This window comes from Aedes aegypti, chromosome 3 (assembly GCF_002204515.2).
Source record: "Aedes aegypti strain LVP_AGWG chromosome 3, AaegL5.0 Primary Assembly, whole genome shotgun sequence".
In the NCBI taxonomy this organism is placed as follows: domain Eukaryota; kingdom Metazoa; phylum Arthropoda; class Insecta; order Diptera; family Culicidae; genus Aedes; species Aedes aegypti.
Genome location: NC_035109.1, coordinates 304282144 through 304302761, shown reverse-complemented (window position 1 = coordinate 304302761; position 20618 = coordinate 304282144). Strand labels below are relative to the sequence as shown.

General features: G+C 39.9%; 1 protein-coding gene across 1 annotated transcript in view; it reads left to right on the top strand.

Annotated features, from left to right (window-relative positions):
- The first annotated feature begins 4675 nt into the window (after positions 1-4675).
- Positions 4676-20618, top strand: part of LOC5577310 (frizzled) — a 383014-nt gene continuing 367071 nt past the window's right edge. Inside the window, exon 1 of the mRNA XM_021855592.1 lies at positions 4676-6360. Within this exon, the coding sequence (XP_021711284.1) occupies positions 5683-6360 (678 nt within the window). The 5' untranslated portion in view covers positions 4676-5682. The remainder of the gene's footprint in view (positions 6361-20618) is intronic.

The window sequence follows — 20618 nt, the reverse complement described above, 5'->3', positions numbered from 1 at the left end:
GACTGAACGTCCTCCAAATGCGGTAATACAAAACAATCGAAGGACACCGCCGCCCTAGTAATAAAAATCTATCTTTGACATCGCATTTCTTGTGAAAAATCTTACCTCATTTGGTGTTCCCGCATTTGATATTTGCATTTCAAACGCACACAGCAATAAAAGTATAAAAGTGGAGGCGATATACGTGCATATATTATGTGATGAGTAATAGCACACAATGCTAGTGTATAAATTTTCTACCGAACTAAACTGTGATCTTAAGCGACTTAACTTATGATAACACATGTCGATTTGACAGCTGCTACGGATTGATTTGACTTACTTTGTACGAGTGTACAGGACGAAACAAAATGTACAAATGTACTCAGAAAAAAAAAACGTTTTATGCGAGGAAATTTATCAATCTGACGATTTTATCCACTGTGTTTTACGGGTTTGATGTGATTTGTATGCATTAACGAGTTATTACGTGAACTTGCAAGCGACTTCTGGTTGTCTGGGAAGCCCAAATGTAAAACTTTGAGACCAAATTTCTATAAATTATTTGTACTCAATTTTAGCTTTAGTTGGTTAGTATAAACTCTGGGGAGGAAATCCAAATTGGTAACCAACCCACCCTGTGATTTGTACATATTTTCTTGATAGTTATTTCTTTTGGTTTGGTTTTGGTTTCGAAAGCGGGTTTAGGTTTGAAGAAACGACTCGCCCTGAGGATTCCTGGCCGGGTACGGGAATAATTGAGAGAATTTTGGACACGCATCTTCACGTTAGGAACTCGTTGCCAGGCTCCGTTCATCAAGAATCTGAATCGCCTAGAATTGGGTCAAAGAATTCCTGGAAGCAGCCGCAGAACTGGTAGAACACTAAATGGACGGTAGGACAGTAGGAATACAGCAGCAGAGATGGTGAAACTAGCTACGGTCGTTCGACTACTGCACGTCAAAGCCAGGTTCGAACTCAGGAATTGGCAGTCGAATTCGGAGCAGGTGTTTGAAAATCGAGGGGAGAAACTTATAGCTCAGCGGAAAGATTTTAGCGCTCATCAAGACCAGCCTTGTTGAGCGCGTACTAGGGATGGCTTGGCTTCTTAGCGAAGATGTTCCCTTGGGCTAATACGTCCTCATACACGGAAAGTTCGTCATTCAAGATCTGTAGCGGAGTCAAGTCAGATGGGATAATCCTATCCCTGAAGAAGTCGATGGAGATTGGAGATGATTTGTAGACGATTTTTGAAAATTTGAACCGCCCCGCTGCTATTTTCCCTGATTACGAAAGGAACAGCAATGATACTTTTTTGCTCCATATGTTTGTCGATGCGAGTTTGTCAGCGTTTTCGTATGTGGCGTTCTTCCGCATAATCGATCGAGGACAGGTACGGTGTTCGTTAATGGCGTCGAAGGCGAAAGTAGCTCCGCTTAAGCCATTATCGATTCTACGACTGGAGTTGAATACGGCGCTGATAGGGAGTCGTCTAGCGAATTCCATTACTGATAGTTATTTCGTGGAGATCAAAAAGCGATACATATGGGAACGTCTTCTACGATCAACTGCGTATGTTTTCCTGTTCATTCGTCAGGGTAATGGCTCATGAAGTACTGTGGAGGCATCTGGAAGGTTGGATCAAGAGGATTTTCAGAATGCGGAGCGTGCATTGTGGAGAATCGCGCAAAAGTATTTAGGGCAGATAAGATCTGGATATGACAACTACGCGATCAGCGAATTGGAAAAGTGCAGTCCGTGTAGGAAGCTATCGCCGTTTATCGGTGATGGTGGTATGCTGCGCATGGGCGGTCGTATTGAAGCTTCGCCATTTGCTACGTAAGGTGCAAAATTTTCTGTCATTTGCCCAAACGACATTAAGCTACCTGTCATCGATAACGGGCATCAGAATGACGAAACTGCGGTAAACAAACTAAGGAAGAAATACCACGTTTCGAACCTGCGTGCAGGGTTGAATGCTAGGAAGTGTCAATGGTGCCGCCTATACAAAGCAGAACCACAGATCCCTCGGATGGCTCTGCTGCCGAAGGAGCATGTTACGCAGATGGTTAGACCATTTTCATGTGTCGGGATAGACTATTTCGGTTCGTATTCTATTGAAATCGGTAGCAGTCTCGTCAAACGATCGTTTGACAGCTACAGTTATCGATAGGTCGTTTTTTACAGCTGTCTTGCAGTTAGAGCGGTGCACCTGGAGATCGCGGCATCTCTGTCAACGGAGTCGTGTATGCTGGCACTTCGTCGGTTCATCGCTATACGAGAAGCACCGGACAAAAATTTCATCGCCAACAGAACAAGCTAGCGAAGCAACTGAAGGACGTGAATCTGAAGATGTCCGGAAGTTTCACCAACACAAAATGGAGTTTCATCTCTCCTGTTTCGCCGCAAATGGGCGGTTTGTGCGAGAGGACGGTAAGAGCGGTAAAAGTGGCGATGAACTCGGTTAACCATCCAAGAAGAAATGTTCCAGACGGTTGTATGCGAAGCTGTATCCATGGTCAAATCGCGATCTTTAACGTACGTCCCCTTGGAAAGTTCGGATCAGTGAGCCCTCACGTACAACCACTTCATCTTAAGGAGCTCAACGGAGGTACAACAAACTGAGAAGCTGCCGACGGAGGAAAGAAGAACTCTTCGAGACAACTGGAACCAGTTCTGGTGCAGGTGGATTCAGAAATATCTGGCAACTATTACTCGAATGACTAAGTGGTTCGAAGAAACGAAGCCCACAGCAGTTGGGGATGTAGTCTTGATAGTAGACGGAAGTCTACTGAATCGCTGGACGAGAGGTGTGGTGACAGATGTATTCCCGGGCTCAGACGGCCGTATCAGTCAAGCGGAAGTTCAAACTAGCTCGGTTAAGCTACGCAGACCCGTTACAAATCTTGCGGTAATGGATTTACGTCCTGAAGGTACCAAATGGTTGTCTGGTTCTCTAGATTTGTGCTCTTGAACTTTCAAGAATTGGTCTCACTTCATCTTCACTTTAAAAATACCAATAGGAACTTTTGAAATGTCATAAAAATTACAGTTATCCTGAAAAAATAAACTAAAGATAATAAGTAGATGAAAAACCGAATTTAGTACTATACCATTGAATTCCACTTAGTCGAGTCTAGTACACGACACTGAAGACGGTCTTACAGTTGAGGTCAAAATACGCGTATCTGTCAAAGGATACAAACTCTAGTGGAATTAAATGGTATAGTACTAAATTCGATTTTTCATCTACTTATAGGTATTCTACTAAACAGCTCGAAGATTTATTAACTAAAGATAATGTCGAAGAATTCTTACAGCGGATTGGTAAAGCATTATTGCAGTCATTTTTAGAGTGGTCTGCGACAGAAGTTTTGAAGACAACTCTACAGAAGCCTTAGGAAACATCATAAACATATCATGGGAGAATTTTTAGGGAAATGTATGAAGAATATTTATAAAATTCTTTATATTATATGCAGATAAATTTGACTTCTACTCTAAATGAAAACTCAATTCCGAATCTGTCTTAGAAATGTATGGTTTTGAGGTGATCATAAAACGAAGCCTAACTTTGAATTTTCAAGTGCACAAGACTGGTGAATCTGACAACAGTTCGCGTTGAAAATCAATAAAATTGCTTGCTTGCTTGTGGTGAACAATAAGATAAATTTTCATCACGGAGCGCTGTTTGGTGCTCAAGACTTGTGCTCTTGAAAATTTGAGATGTGGCTTCATTCTTTAATCACTTTAATACAGGAATTCTAAAATTTGACATAAGAAACCTTACATATTATTGTTAATGTATTGATGTAATGATGTACATGGTAACGGTCACATAGAAAAGTGTGGGGCGAGTTTAACATAATATTTGTAAATACAAATTTGAAGATTTTTTTTGTCATGTAATACTTATATTACATTTTTCTTCGAACTAAGTTTTAATTGATTACTACCTATCGTCGATTTAATTTGCGATCAATAATTTGAACGAAAAATTTCAGGACAAAGTTTTTTATTTAAATGCACGGTGAAAAATAGCTTGACAGTAAGTTTTTTTATCTATCGTTTCAATGAATCACTGGCCTGTAGGAGTAAAAAAAAATCCGATAAGAAAAGCGACATAAAATCCTTATAAATGTTGCAGTGCTATATGGTTCATTAACATATGCATTATGTCAAAGTTAAGCATTTCGGGCGGAATTAAAAGGTACTCCAATCTTATTTTAAGTTTCTTTGCTGAACACAACAAACACTATAACAATCAAGTAACAAACTATAGCTACTCTAGTGTAGTATTTCTGAAGCTCACTAGTTGAAACAAGATGGCAGAACAGAAGATGTTTCAGACCAGTTTTATCTAGACAACTATTTTTGTTGTTTCATTAAATATCAAGAGGTGGCGGTACCGAACGGCGCTCTAGATCATGGTTGTTGTCGAGATGGTTGTTTTCCAGTATACTTTTCCTCCGGTGACACCAACCAATCATAACGGAGTTGTCTAGATATCAAATTCATAGTACATTTCATATACGTTCGTTCATATCCCCACAAGCAAAAACAACCAGAACGTCAACAAGTGCTTTCCAGTTTTTGACGTTTCCCTTTTATCTCGACATTTGTTGTTGCCCCTCTGACTTTTGCATCATTTGCACCGCATAGCTCCATTGACTGGACTGTTCGTAACTGTTTACAACCGACGATGATACCAATACTCGCTCAGGTCGCGGAGAATGCCCGCCGCCGGTGGAAAGACGAACGACCGACAACAATATAATTGTGTGTGCCTTGCGCAGTCTATACCGACCTTCCTGTTGTCTGTCTTCCTCGTTTTCCCATAAGATATTGGATACGCGGGTGTCTGTCTGCATGTTGCCACTTGTCTTTAGTAGTATTTCGGACGCTTTCGCCGTCGGTCGGTGCATTTCGTCGGTTTTCTCGTTTTCGGTGCTTTCAAAGTTACTTTTCGATCGAATTACTGGGAATATTCACGGTTATTGGATGTGATTAAGTGAATTATATGTTCAAGTTTGGCATTGGTTCGATTCGGTTGTGTTAAGAAAGTAAAACGATCGAAAAACGGCGATAGTGTCGATCAATATCGAAGTCGGCGGCGATCAAAGGGGATCAAAGAAGGCGCGTGTGTTGTTGCGTTGGCGATAAAGAGCAACAAACGAGATAGCGTTGACCCATCTGGTTCTTGTCAACAGTAGGCGGTGGAGGGTTGTGGGAGAAGTGTATCGTTGAGTTCGGTTGTCTTCCAGCCAGTCTTGGGGTGAACGGTCGCGGATGGCGTAAAAGCAGAGGAAGTGCACAGCGGGAGGAAGAAGAGGATCGAGTTTTATTGCATTCAAGTGCGAAGAATAGAGCCAGAATGTTGTAAATTTGAGGCAGTTCACTGTCTGTTTTGGTGGTATTAGTGAAGCGAGCCATCTAAAAATATACCAAGTGGCCGTGCTGAAAGCTGAAGAAAGTCAAACAGCCGCTGCCGGGTTTGATAGTGTTGGTGTTGAGAATGTTCGTCGATCGTGCTTGACGTGCTGTTTATTGCACTTCGATGATGTCGATAGTTTCCAAGTGTGTGTGTTAAATTAACACCGGAAAGTGGATAAAGTGGAATCGAGTTAAGAGATATACAAAGGGGAGCATATAAGAATCAACGAGTGTGGAGGAAACCGTGTTTTTTGGTTTTTGGGAGTTGAAATGGCTAAACTAGCAATGTTGTTCAAATATTTTGTTCTGATGCTATGTTTGGCTAGTTCGGGATCTATTCAGCAGCAGGAATCGTTTGGGGGTCATGAAATGTCCAGTATGAATGCCGATGATTTTCAGCACCACAATCGATGCGAGACGATCACAATACCGTTCTGTACGGATATTCAATACAATAGAACCATCATGCCAAACCTGATTGGGCACACCAAGCAGGAGGAAGCTGCTCTGGAGGTTCACCAGTTCATACCGCTCGTCAAGATAGACTGCAGTCCGGATCTGAAGTTCTTTCTTTGCACCTTGTACGCACCTGTTTGTACAATCCTCAATTATCCCATACCGCCCTGTCGGAGCTTGTGCGAGAGTGCACGAGTGTGTGAAACAATTATGAGGACTTTTGACTTTCCATGGCCAGAGAACTTGGAATGTAGCAAGTTTCCAGAGGATGGAAAAGAGCTGTGCGTATCGCAAAACACCTCGTCGGAAAGCACACCAATGCCAACAAGTGCACTGCACCCTACAAAACCTCATGCCCCAAGAAAGAACGTTCATGCTGGAGCCGGCATCGGAAATCATCTAGGCAACAGTCATCGAGATCTAGGATTCATCTGTCCGGTCCAATTGAAGGCCCCAACGATTATGGGCTATCAGTTGACAGTAGGAGGAAAGGTAAGACTTCATGATCCAATAACTCGGTCATCACGTCTAAAATAAGCATAATGTATAGAGGGCTCACTCGTCACTAAAATGTTTCAACTCCATCAAAAAGCAAAATTTTCATTTCAAACACGTTTTCCTCGTTTAGCTTGACGAACGAGAGAACTGTTGTACGCCCATCCAAGTTCTTCCATCCCCACAATAAGAGCAACAACAACTTGATACACAAACACAGTCAGACGCGGTTGGGGTGCTTGCAGCAGTACGTGTCGGACCCGGTCAAAGCACTAGAGAGCTGGACGAAACGATAATGTTTGCCCTGCTGCCGGTAAAAGTTTACAAAGAGAAGCTCGTTATTGCTGCCGGTGGCTGCAAAATCCAAAAATGAACCATCGCTTGTCTGGCTGCTAGTGCTCGTTGAGGTGTCGTTGAGGAAAACCATAAAAGAAGCCATGGCGTTGGAAACTGTATTCATGGCTTTGTACATCGGCAAATGCTGATGTGTGCTTTGTATTCGAAGGATACTTGTTGAACATCGATATATTGCGGATTGCCTAGGATTGCAATGCGGTTCGAATATAAGTACCGTAAAACGGGGTAACTTTGATAATGCGGGTAACTTTGATAGTGCGTAACCCACCGCATACTAAACGAAATATCATAATTTCTGTTAATCAGTTAAGCAAAACGAATGCAAAACTAAATAATATTAGTATGACACTTCATGTAAGAGCGGTTTTCATTTGAATCAAGAACATTTTAGGCTTTTTATACGAATTTAAAAAATTTACACAATTTTAACATTTTTGAAACGCTTACAAACAATCTGTTCTACGATCACTATTTGATGTAGTTTTGAATAGTTGGCCACTTATCTTTGATAGCCTAGTTATCATAGAACTTGAATACGGTCTCAAATCTCTTAGCGATAAGCATTTTCACAAACTGGGACCATTTTTGTAATCTAAGTCAGAAATTTCCATATAGCGTTAAACGCCTAGAGGTATGCAATGCCCTACAAATGTTCGCTATTCATTCAATTTTGTTCGAATCATACTCCATTATCAAAGTTACCCCAAAACAGAAAACCAACTTTCGATTATATGAAAAATTATATATCCAATCAAAATAAATCTTTTGCCAATTTATCGACTGTAATCGATAGCTAGGATGCCAGTACTTGTTTTAAAAATATAAATTGTAAATCTTTGAAACAGCATGCAAAAATATTCAAGTTTTCTTCGAAAAAACTATCAAAGTTACCCCGTTTTACGGTATAGATTTCTGTTGAATCTAACGGAAAAGCCATTGAAGCTCAATTCGAACATAAATGTTCACTCAGGATTGCCCGATACACGTTGTGTATTCCGCCATATACATCTATTGGATTGATTGGACTCGATACTAGTTCAAACGCTTAAGGTGAAGAAGAAACGAAGCCAAATCTTAAATTTTCAAGAGCACAAATCTGGAGAACCAAACATCCATTTAAGCTGAAAACCTAATCGATTGGTCACTAGCTGGGGGTTACCAATCGATTGATTTTTCAGCACAAACGGTTGTTCGGATCTCTAGATTTGTGCTCTTAAAACATTAAAATAAATAATTTAACACATCCCGTAAGAACTTCATGCAACGAGTCGTAATGTGCAAGGATAAGGGAAAAAGCATCTTGGCTCTGGATGATCAAAACGTGGAAGCAGAACTTCGATGAACACCTGTATGGAGCTGAGTGATGGTTATGACCACGAATGGCATGTTTTCGTCAGTTTCGCGGAAGATTGATCCCTACCAGACTTTGCTATGAGGAAAGTTGAAGTTGTTATTCTCTAGCTCAAGGTAATAATGCAACTGGTACGGATGGTATCAGAGATAAACTCAGCAAGATAGGCCCAGAGAAGCTGACTAGTTGTTCGCACCGACTAATCTCGACTCAGAACTTCATGAGCTCTTTATCTCATAGGGTTAAATTCACCGTACGAATTTACTTTTCCATGTTTGGTGATTCTTCTGAATAATGGCGTTGTTGGTTCGTACGTACTGTATTCTTATTATATAGTGTCTTTAACTTCAGAAAATGTCTCAGTTTGCGCAAGACGCTTGCCACAATGTTTGGATTTCATAAGGTCTTTGGTTACTAGTGAACCAATAGTTGTTGGTAGTTTCAATAGTTTGTGTTGGCAGTTTGCTGTTAACCAAAATAAGAAAAATAGCTTATGGAGAAATATGTTTAGTAATCATATATGTAAATCATTAAATGTCGAAGAAACTCTTGAAGTAGTTTTGAAGTAGGGAGACTTACGGCCTCGGCACCATTCGACTATTATCGGCAACTTATTTTCAAACGCCCAATACACAGTATTTTTCTACCAAAACACACCAATGAAAATATTCAGATGATTCTTTGCTCTGTCAGCTTCCCGCTGACGAAATTTCCGAGACAAAACAAACAATTTTGCCAGAGATGTCATCAATTTAAATTAACACTCCTCAAAATGCGACTGATTTGGAGCTGTCGAACAGATTTGCCTGCAGCGCTTATGGTAAAGTTGCCGAAGAGAATGAAGCTGCCGACAATAGTCACACTGACAAGAGATGTTCACAGCGTTGTAAAAACGTTTCCAGAATGATTTTTACAAGTCTGTCGGTGTGAATCGATAAAGGATTGAGCAGTGCACGAATGTAAACAATCAAACACGTAATTTGGCTGCTGATGTCCGAGAACATTACAAAAGAAGCGTGACATCGGCTCAGGCTGCCGAGAATACGTAAGTATCCCTTTTTCAGGTCATAGACATCCGTTTATCAATACACAGTGCGCTTCGTAGCTAAGATGTTTGTGGCGCTAGGTGAATAGCGCCCACTGTCAGTTATGGCAGCTGTATAGAAAGCCCATTTCTATGATTGGTTGGATCTGACCCGAGATGCCCGATGCAAAGCAACATGGAAGCCTCAAATCCACCCAGCTCATTCCTACCTTCGGAAAAGACATGTTCTGCCACCTTAGATTTGAAATCGTATGTCTTCCCCTTGTCTATCGTCTTCCGAGCTTTTCCTATTTCCGCTAAGTGTTCCTTGAATCTAACCTGAAGAGACCGCTTTGTTTGACCAACGAAGGTCTACGCTGTAGTGACTTCAGAGGGTCATACAATTGCAACGTCCGATATCTAAATTTTGCGAAATGTTTATTCTCCTTGGAAATTTGATGTGGCGGATTTGATGTTTGGAAGTTTGCAAACAGGTACCTACGACGCTACTCAACAGAGCCCAAGGCAACGGCAATACATGGCTTTTCAACTTGATACCTAGTAATCGTTCCCGTGATGTACCTTTCAGCTCTTTAAAGTTTCAACAAAAGAGAGATGGGATGTACCTAAAGCCTAATATTATGATTCTACTGAATGTGTACAGCTTATGTTATGTTATGTAGATATTATGGATCTAAAGGCCTATCTTGACCAGTTAACTATGAACTAAATTCCAAATTCTTCAATATGTAACAAATTATGCTCGAAGATTTTACGACCTCTTGAATGACCCAGATTGTCCACAAGCCTTTTTTCCGATGCACTCTATTTAGATTTTATGACTTTATTCAGCTTATTTCCTCTCGTTAGCTCTTAGGACGTACACGCTAAACTTGTCACGCTTAGAAATGAGTGCTAATACACAAAATCAGCCTCTCTTCATGCAGCACAGATTCTGTGCAAATGAGGTTGTAGGGAATTGGACCCAATTCTCGACACTTTTGATTCACTTCGGCAGTGGGGTTTTTTGAAAGCTACTTAGCTTAGCTTAGCTTATTGGCTTGAATATTGAAGTGCTCCTTATCGCAAGATTTCAGAGGATCCGGCCGAGAAAAACCTCCCATGCCAAAGTGAATCATGGAAGTGCCCAAGTAGCTCTGCACCCTACATAGTTTTGTGCAAACGGTGGTAAACAAACCGAAGAGGAACGCTTGGAATGCGGAATTCGCTTCCATTTTTGTTTTACTTCCGAAAACATTAAAAAAAAACATTCAAATTTTCAAGTTTTCAGAGATTTTTTCATTCGAATAGCCGAAGCGGAAGCAAATGGGGAAAAAACTTCCACATTTGCGACCATTTTCCGGCTTTTCGCCTGAAAAAATCACAGAAAACTCCCCATCTTACCAACGGCCAACTGTTTGCTGCTGCGCGGGAGATGATTGACAGTTCCATTTCCATCGATCCCCGCACAGCCGAAGGCCAACACATCCGCTACACACAGCATGAGTGCGACTTACACAGAATTTTCATTCAGCCAGCCAGTCCTGCATTGGTTGCCTCATTCTGTGTAGTTTTTACACATGCGCTGCGTTGAGCAGGCTTAGCGTGTACTGAATCAATATTCGTCACTATGTCACTTCACAGGTTTCTGGATCTGAAGACAGGACGCAGGAGGTTCATGGATAGCTCAGAACATCTCTTAAAAACATCAACAAAATCCACATATTAAGCGTGTGCTAGAATAAGGGCGTAAGTCGCATGATCGATTCCTCTTCATCGATCCTCTCTTCTGTGAATAAAGGTGACAAGATGCGGGTTTGTTGGCTTTTTTTTCACTTCAGGACGCTAGGCAGCAATGCAATCTTGCCTCCTGAGGTGAAAAACTGCTGACAAACTTGCGTTTTGTCGTCTTTATTAACGGAAGAGAGGATGGATGAAGAGAAATCGATCATTCGACTTACGCCCTTATACTAGCTTGAATTGTTTTGAACTTCTTTGCATTTGCAAAGATCATCAATCACGCTAATCCTGCTCAACGCAGCGCATGTGTTAAAACTACACAGAATGAGGCAAACAATGCAGGACTCTCTGGCTGAGTGAAAATTCTGTGTAAGTCGCACTCATGCTATGTGTAACCGATGTGTTGGTCATTGGCTGTGCGCGGATCGATGGAAATGGAACTGTCAGTCATCTCCCGCGCGGCAGCAAACAGTTGGCCGTTGGTAAGATGGGGAGTTTTCAGGGATTTTCTCCAGCGAAAATCCGGAAGATGGTCGCAAATGAAAAAGTTTTTCCCCTATTTGCTTCCGCTTCGGCTATTCGAATGAAAAAATCTCTGAAAAACTTTTAAATCGGAATGTTTTTTTAATGTTTTCAGAAGCAAAACAAACATGGAAGCGAAATCCGCATTCCAAGCGTTCCTCCTCTGTGCGCATTTCACTCATTCGGTTTGTTTACCACCGTTTGCACAAAACTGTGTACAGCCCCCTTTGCACAGAATCTGTGCTGCATGAAGAGAGGCCGATTTTGTGTACACGGCACTCATTTCTGAGCGGATGAAGTTTAGCGTGAAAGCATCAGAGATCTCGCTTGTAGACCAGGAGAGTATATTCCAGCATATTTTGGAGTTTAGAGCAGATATGACCATTACTATATATATATTAATATTTCATAGATGACACATGTCTCAACTAAGCTATGAAGCGAAAAAAAGAGAAACTAGATTAAGATTCTCTACATTTGTTCGGACGAGTGAAAGCAAAACTCCTTTTTGGCAGCAACCTTTTACAGTGTAGCTCAAAACTAAAAGTAAAGCATTTTATTAGAATTATTTGTTAGTTAGTGGATCGATTTCAATATATTTTTACCACTCACAAAAATGTTTTTATTTTTCCTCTTCCAACTCCGAACAATAAATTTGCGCTATATTTCGCTTAGAACCTAAGAATTTATTCTATTAGTGTTACAAAATTAAATTCAGTTGCTTATATTATTTACAAATCGTTGATAATAATTATTTATATAAATAAAGTAGCGAACACACTCAAATAATGAAAATATAATCTAACACGCTTTCAGATAAAGGTAAATTGAAGCCAAAGTTCAAATTTTTAAGAGCACGGATCTGGAGAAGAAAACTTAATCGATTGGTCACTAGCTGGTGATGACCAATCGATTAGGTTTTCGGCTCAAACGGATGTTTGGTTCTCCAGATCCGTGCTCTTGAAAATTTGAACTTTGGCTTCGATTCATCTTCACCTTCAAGATCAGTTGTTGAGCGCAGTGGTGCCATCAATATTGAAATTCTGCTCAGAGGGTTCGAATACGTTGAAAAGTTACAGAGCAAAAATTAAAATGAAATCATCTTATACCCGCGAAACTAATCATTCCAGTACAATTTTTTTTCATTTAAATGCATTGACTCAATTAACATACTTTATAAAAAAGTAACGTAAATTGAATTTTACGGAAATCCTCCAGAAGTTCTTTCAGCAAAATCAACAATGATTACTTCTAGTATTCCTCCATATATGTCACCAAGAATTTCTCCAGGAACTCTTTCTGAGATATTTTCAGGATTTTTTTTCGAAGATTTCTGTAGGGATTTTATTAGAAATTCCTCTAAGATAATCTACAGTAATCTCTATAGCGGTTTCTCCGAGGATTGCACTATGGATATCACCAGCGATTTGGGGCCTTCCTTAGCCGAGTAGTTAGAGTCCACGGCTACGAAGCAAAGCCATACTGAAGGTGTCTGAATTCGATTCCCTGTTGGTCCAGAATGTTTTTGTAAATGAAATTTCTTTGATTTCCCTGGGCATAGAGTATCATCGTACCTGTCGCATGATATACGATTGCGAATATGACAATTTTTGCAAATAAACCTCTTAGTTAATGTGGAAGTGAGAATAAGAACACAGTTGAGAAGCAGGCTCTGTCCCAGTGAGGTCGTAATGCCAAGAAGAAGAAGAATCACCAGCGATTCCCCCGGGAAGAACTTTTGTTCACTATGATTTTTGAGACCAGTCCCGATTGGCTTCCAGCAACGCCTTCAGCAGTTCTGCCAGGAGTTCATGCAGGGATTCCTCCAAGGAATATTCGCAGGCATGCCTCCTGTGAATATTTCATAGATTCCTGAAGTAAAAGAATTTTTTACAAGAATTCTTCCAGGCATTCTTCTAGATATTCCTCCAGGAATTCTTCAAGCGGTTTATTCTGATATTCTTTCAGAGGTTCATCCAGAGCCTCCTTCAAGTATTCATCCTGGAATAACTCTATAAGGATTCTTACAGAGAGGTCTCAAAGTTTTTCTCCTAGAGTTACACTAGGTCTCCCTCTTCAAGAATTACTCCAAATATTTCATCAGAAATTCCTTCACGGATTCTTTCAAGGATATATGTAGCGGTAACCCTAGGAAGTCATCTTCAGGGCTCAATGGATTCCTCCAGAGATCGTTCCAGGGATTCCACAAGATTCAGTAATTCCTCAAGGGATTCTACAAGAAATTACTTCACGACTTTTTTAAGGAATTCTTTCAGGAATTCTTTTGGGAATACCTTCTGGAAAATCGCTACGTGAATTACTTCAATGAATTTTCCAGGTAATCTTCCATGGATTCCCTCAGAAATTTCTTCTGAGATTCTTTATAGCTTTCTATTTTTTTTTTCAAGAACTAATCGAAAAATCCTCCAAAGGTTCAGCATGAAATCATCCTTCAGGATTTTTATCAGAAAATATTCTAAGAATTTTTCTAGTGATTACACTAGGAAAATTTATACCTAGATTTCTATAGGAAAATCACTTTAGAGATAACTCTTTATATTTTTCCAGTAACTTCTCCATGGATTCCTGCACGGATTATCCAGGGATTTCTTCAGAAATATATTTGGTGAGATTTCTCAAGGGATTCCTCCTGCATAATCTTCACAGTGATTCTTTCAAGGATGCCTGCAGGAATTCCTTCAGCAATTTACCTACATATTCCTTCAAAGATCCCTACATCATTTAGCACAGGTAGTCTTCTATTGCTCCATTCAGCATTTTGTCCAAGTAATCCTTCGGAGATTCCTAGACTCCTTCAGGTAGTCTTCTAGGAAAATCTCACCAGAGATTCAAAAAAAGATTTCCTAGCTTTCTCAGCAAGATTCAAAGAAGTACTCCAGAAAAGTCTGATCTAATCTAATAAATCCAGAAACATCGATTCCCCTAGAAATTGTCCCAAAGATTTCTCAGTTATTCCAGAGATTTCCTCAGGTGTTCATCCACAGACTTCTGTAAGGATTTTTCTTAGGATTTTCTTCGGAATCTTCCAGGAATTAGGCAAGGATTCTTAAATAAATTCCCTCAGATATTCTTCTAAAGATTACTCTTAGGATTCCTTCATATAATACAATAGCATTTCTCCAAATTTTTGTCATGAGGAGATCATCCAGGCATATCTAGGGATTACTCAAAGGATTTCTTAATGAAATGTTTCTAGAGGTTCCTCCAGAGATGAATTTAAGAATTTTTCCAGCGATTTCTCCAGGAATTTATCCAGGAGTTTTGCAAAAACTTCTTCAGTAGAGGAGTTCCTAGAACAATTCCTAGAAAAAAATCTTGGAGGAATACCTGGAGGCCCTCTTAGGATTATTTCTAATTAAATCCTTGAAGGAATTCATGAGGGAATCCCTAGAGGAATTCAAACAAGAATTTTCGGAGGTCTATAAAGAATCTCTGGAAAAATTTCTTGGGGAATTCTTGGAGAATTATTTAGAAAAACCTTTAGAGTGTTTCATGTAGCGATTTTCTTCGAGATATCTCTGGGAGAGCTCTTGAAGAAAAATCGTGAAGTTATTTCTTGTAGACTTCCTGGAGGAATTCCTGGCGTAATCTCTGGAAAAAATCCTGATGGAATCCCTGGAGGAAATTCTAACTTCTAAATCTCCGGAATTATTCCTGGAGGAATCTCGAGAGGTCTACCTGGAGAAAATTCTGCAAATATGCTTGGAGGAATTGCTGCAGAAATCACTGGAGGAATAACCGGAGTAATTGTTTAAAACCCATGTTGGTATTCCTGGGTAGAGCCAAGAGATTTTGTAGAGATTTTCGTGGTGGAATCCTTGGAAGAATCTCTGGTAAGATTTCAGGAGGAAACTCTTAACAGTGTTTCCCAAACTTTTTCAAATTTCGCCTTCTTGATTCCAATTTATTTTGGAATTGCCCCCCGGATATTTGATTCAAATATTTGAGTTAGGCGCTATATTGATCAATATTTTATCAAAAGCATACCGAAACTCGATCAATAATTGTTGAAAAAAAAATCAAACAGATGCGCTTTAGAAACACATGTACCTCACAAAATGTACTTGACCCGCATATCCTTTTCTCAATGCATTAGGAAAGTTAAAGTGAGACTTGTATTGAAAATTTTGTGTGAAGCTTAGTCAGCTACATGATAATTTGCATTGGCATGGTACGAACTCCGTTGAAAACAGATCTTCTGACCTAAAAGGGTAAACAGTAATCTTCCAAAGATGTATTAGCAAAATTGATACGTACGTGGGCTCATGAAAATGTGTTTGTCAAGCTCTGAGCTCAACGATCGTTTAAGTTTATACAGAATATCTTTTGAGTACCTTGTAGATCTTGTCGATCTTGAACAAAATGTATAATAATACAATCAAGTATATGCTATCATGTGTTAAGGTGGCGACAAAGCAAAGCCACACCTCAAATTATCTAGAGCACAAATTTGGAGATCCAGATATCTGTTCAAGCTGAAATCTTTAACGATTGGTCAATCGCTGGTGGTGACCAATCAATCAAGTTTTCAGCGGACGCGTCTGTCTGGTTCTGTAAGCTTATTCAAGAATTTACTTGAAGTATGAGTCATCAGATCTGCAAGCGTCATTTAAATGACGGGGACACATTTTCAGTTCTGAGTGATCTTTTAGAACCTTCCATGGATGGATAATATACCCATACAATTCATTTGCTTAAATCTACTGAATTTTTAGTTCAAAAAGTGCTTATGGTTATCCAAAAACATGATTTCAAATGTACAATCATAACTGTAGTTCTGCAATCAATATATAACGATATGTTGTCAATTAAATATGTTTAGAAAATAATCGAATTTAACGATTGGTAAGGGCTGGACATTTCCAAATTCCCTATCGGAATACTTACTTTGAGAACCCCCAAAAAACTCTGTAAACCCATTTGGAACACCCCTTTGTAAAATCCTTTGTAATATTATGCAATGATTTGATTGATTATGAGATGATGCTCTCAATATCTATCCCAGAATGAATATGTTTGCATAAAAAATAGCATCACAAAGCAGAACCTTCGCCCATTATGAACATATATACCTCACTAAAAAACATTCTTCAAGGAGTATCGACCTTGCCAACGGTCCCAGTTTTGTAATAACGCTTTTTTCACTCGAAATAACACCGGCACATTGCGAAAATAATATTAGCGGAAGCAATAAAATCCGACAAAACACGCACACGCGAGCGTTGAAAAGAAAAGGAAGTGGGTATTTTTTATTCGTTCTGACACCATCCTTCCTATCTGGAAATACGAGTTTCAGAGCTGTAGGATATCCCCAGTAAGTCCAAGCCCAGCCAACAACGATCCGCGAGCATTCTTCGCGAGAAATAAACGCCTTTGTTGGTGCCATTTCGGGTCCTTCCAAGAGCGCGAATTCATAAAAATTTCTTTTGAAGAGAGAAAGCACTGAAAATACACAATAGGATGGCCCGTAATAATCAAACTACAAAAGCCTTAAGAAACACCCCTTAGGTTTGTTCATTCGGAGTTCCAGAAGATACTGTGAACATATGAGCTAAATCCGTTAGCTCTAAAAGGAGACCAAACTTGTTTGAAGTTTGTATGGAGAAAACCGACCAAATATGTGGAGAAAACGGTTCCAATTATATTTTCTACCATAGATGGCGCTGTGGTAAATTAACTTTGTTCATTATTGATGTGAAGGCTCTCCAAACTATATAAACGAGACTGCAATAAATCAGAAGCCTATCCATTTAGAAACCAAAGAGGAAGTTTATCGACGACTACAGTGCCATCTATGAGCGAAAATGTAATTGGAACCGTTTTTCACATATATTTGGTCGATTTTCTCCATACAAACTTCAAGCTTGTTCAAGAAATTTTCACAGTAGCTTCTGGGGATCGAATTAACCAATTTTGATTGTAACTTTAAGGACTTTTAACTTTTCTCATATAAATATGGACCACCCTTATACAAAATCTACAACGCACCGGGACAATGGAAGATGTGTTCTTTGGCTTGCTTTTTTTGCGCCCTAATCAAGCGACACGAAGCAAGGCGCGTTTATGAATGAGGAAAATTCCTTTTTGTGGATGGTGATGATGAAATGGTCCGAAACGAACAGCAATGAGCTCAGGCTTTGCCGCTGAGTGTGAGGAGCTTGCTTAGCTGCCATAGCTTCCGCCTAGCTAGAGTGTGGAAACTGCACAGAGCGAAAAAGAATGGAAAAAGAGGAAAAACTGTGTCAGCCGGCATAATAAAAATTAGGCTGACGATGGAATTGTGGAATGATGTTGAGGAAAAAAACGAGCTGACTTGGTACCGTGGAAATGAATAAGAAAACGTTGGTGACACATTAAGTGGCGGATGGGAAATCCTTGTTGAAAGGACGACTTCGTTTGTAGAATATTTCTTTTCTATGGTGAATGGAAAAATTAGATAATTCAACTGTTAGAGGATTTTATATTAAGCACATCCGATTAGAGTTGTCACATACAAAGATTTCTGTTTGGCTTTCTTTGCCTTTTTGCTTTCTGCTCACAGTAAGTAACTAGTGCATCGGAACACCAAGCTGAGTAGAGTAGGCCTGCCCTAGTTGAAACGTAACGCCATCAAGAAGAGGAATAATACTTTAATTTTCATTTCACTCTGTACCAATGCAGTTCATTGACTTTATCGGGCCGTCAATCATTTTGACACGTATGACATATCAGTTGTCAACCACAGAGACATCTTCTGTCCGAGCGTTTCCATTGATATTTCCTACACCGTGTGATTCCCACCCATCCTCAGTCGCTGTTTTTCGCATATCTACTCCGTTGTTTATGAACTTGTACGACTTTATTACGGGAGGTGTTAACATTGGTGATAACACCTACCAATCACTCGGCATGGCATACCATCGTATAGGAATGCGTTCCTCCGTTGCCCATAAGCTAACCAAGTAACCAGCAGCCGTCTACAAGCTCCGGCGTCGCGGCAAAAGTCCGACGCTCTTTGAAGTGATACCCGCTTTGTCGAACGCCCAGAAATCCACTGCACAAACAAACGATTCATCAAACCCCTAGAATCGTTAGCAGAGGTTCGGGTAGTGGTGTGGTGTAGCGGTCGATTCGTTTGGTGCTGAGTAATTGTGATATTCATCTATATGAATGCACTTTCCCTCGCTCTCTTTCACTGAAACTACCGCAAGAACGTCATTCAGAGACCGGGTCTTTGATCGTAGCACGACTGCCGGCCGCCCGCACAGACGTCATCATCGTCATAAGGCAGAAGGGTGTTTATGTTTATGGATGTATAGAGGGAGAAGGTTCAAAACACGACCGCGCCGAGGCCACAAGCTTATGAATGTAAACAAACGAAATGTAATGATTCTGGAGAAATACACAATCCAGGAATTGTTTTCGGTGCGGTTTATCCATCGGAATACCAGCGGCAGTAGTTCTTGGAGAACGTAAGAGTTGAATGTTTAGAATCAACTTGGAGACAGCTGAAAGTTGTAACACGTGCTGCACCATGTGCTAGTGATGAGCACAGACAGTTCCCGGGTGATTTAATCGTTGATAAACAACTTGGGAATATTGATAAGAAGTGACTCTCTCACGGTGCTCCCCGGACTGATATTGACAAAGAAAATAATCTTGATGAAATTTGTGATCACCAATCGTTTTAATGGCTAAGCTGCATGGCCTGTCAAAATAAAAAAATAAATCAATTAAGGTTATGTTCAAAGGTTACGGTTTTTTGACGATATGTATCTACAAATACAAAAAAAAAACAGGTATATTTAAATGATTTCATAAAACTATTCATCATATTATGCACCTTTTTTTTTCTAGTTCATTTATTTGAGGCTCAATCGCGTTTAACGCTTTACGGAGCCGAAATTCATTTTTTGTATTGTTTACAAATCACACAGCGTAACAAAAATGACATTTTTGCGTGTCTCAAGGATCAAATTATGTGTCTTCAGTATATTTTGGGTCGCTAAATTTGATGCCGTTCTCAGAAATGTTCCAGCACGTCACAATTTTGAGCTACAGGTCGCCAAAATTGTATAAAACACAGGTTTCATTAACGTTTACATGAGATTTGTAGTATTTTTTATCAAACTTTTTTGTGATTTCATCCACCAATTATGCAAAATAGGACTTGAACTTTCAATTTAGATATAATTTGATTGTAAATTTTACCATTAAATTCGGTTTAAATCGATTTTTTCAACATGCTTGCAGACTCCATATAAAATTCTTCGTTTCTTTTAGTATAAGTATTTTTGACACATGAAGTTTGAATTTTGTGACAAATTAAGCAAGTAAATTGCCATACAAGTTGGAAAACTTGTATGCAAGTTGGCAGAAATCGTCAAATTTAGCATTTTCAACATTCAATATCTCAAAAACTAGACGTGCTATGTTATTTTTGAAAACGGCAATGGATTCAGCAACCCTTAATTGAGTAAATAGTGGTATTTTGGTGCTTGAGACAAAAACGTGTTCCGCAGTGCCATTCACTTTTTTGTACTAAGATAAGTATGGGATGGAGCCAGGGTACTCGTGGCAACTCGAGATTAATGGTCACAATTTTTGGAAGGAAGGACATGGTGAGGATTGGGTTTAGGGTTTTCTGCAGCACATCCAGGAGGTATATCCTGGTATCGCGATTAACGTGTAGTGGCGTAGGTACCAATTTCTTGCCGGTATTTGTCTGACGAATGGCCAGGATCCTCAATCCAACATACAGGGGACAAAACTCAGAAAGACAAAAAAATTGGAGAAGAGAACACAAGAGAATTAAACTTTTATACTGGACAAGCGAAGAAAATCGTAAATTGCGACCACATAAATGAGATCGCGGGTGCCCAACACATCTCTAACAGAAACATAGGGTTGTCTACCTCGGGCCGCAAGGGTATCCAAAAGTTGCGCTCTGGAGGCGTCCAAATTACGTGATCGATGTCATCATAACCATAACCACACCTATTACAAATATTGCTCAGCGCGAGGTTAATCCTGTGCAAATGTGTATCTAGCGGTCCTGTCTGGTCTGTTATGGTCTGCGGGCCTGTTTGAGATCATCCCCAATGCGAAGTTGATTGCTGCCAGCTCAGCAACGTAAACCGTGCAAGGTTCCTGAAGTTTTCGGAAGGCGGAAGAGTTTTCATTGAAGACACCGAAGTCAGTGAATCCATTGATGCGGGACTCGTCAGTGAAATATCTCCTGTAGGAATCGACATTCTGATA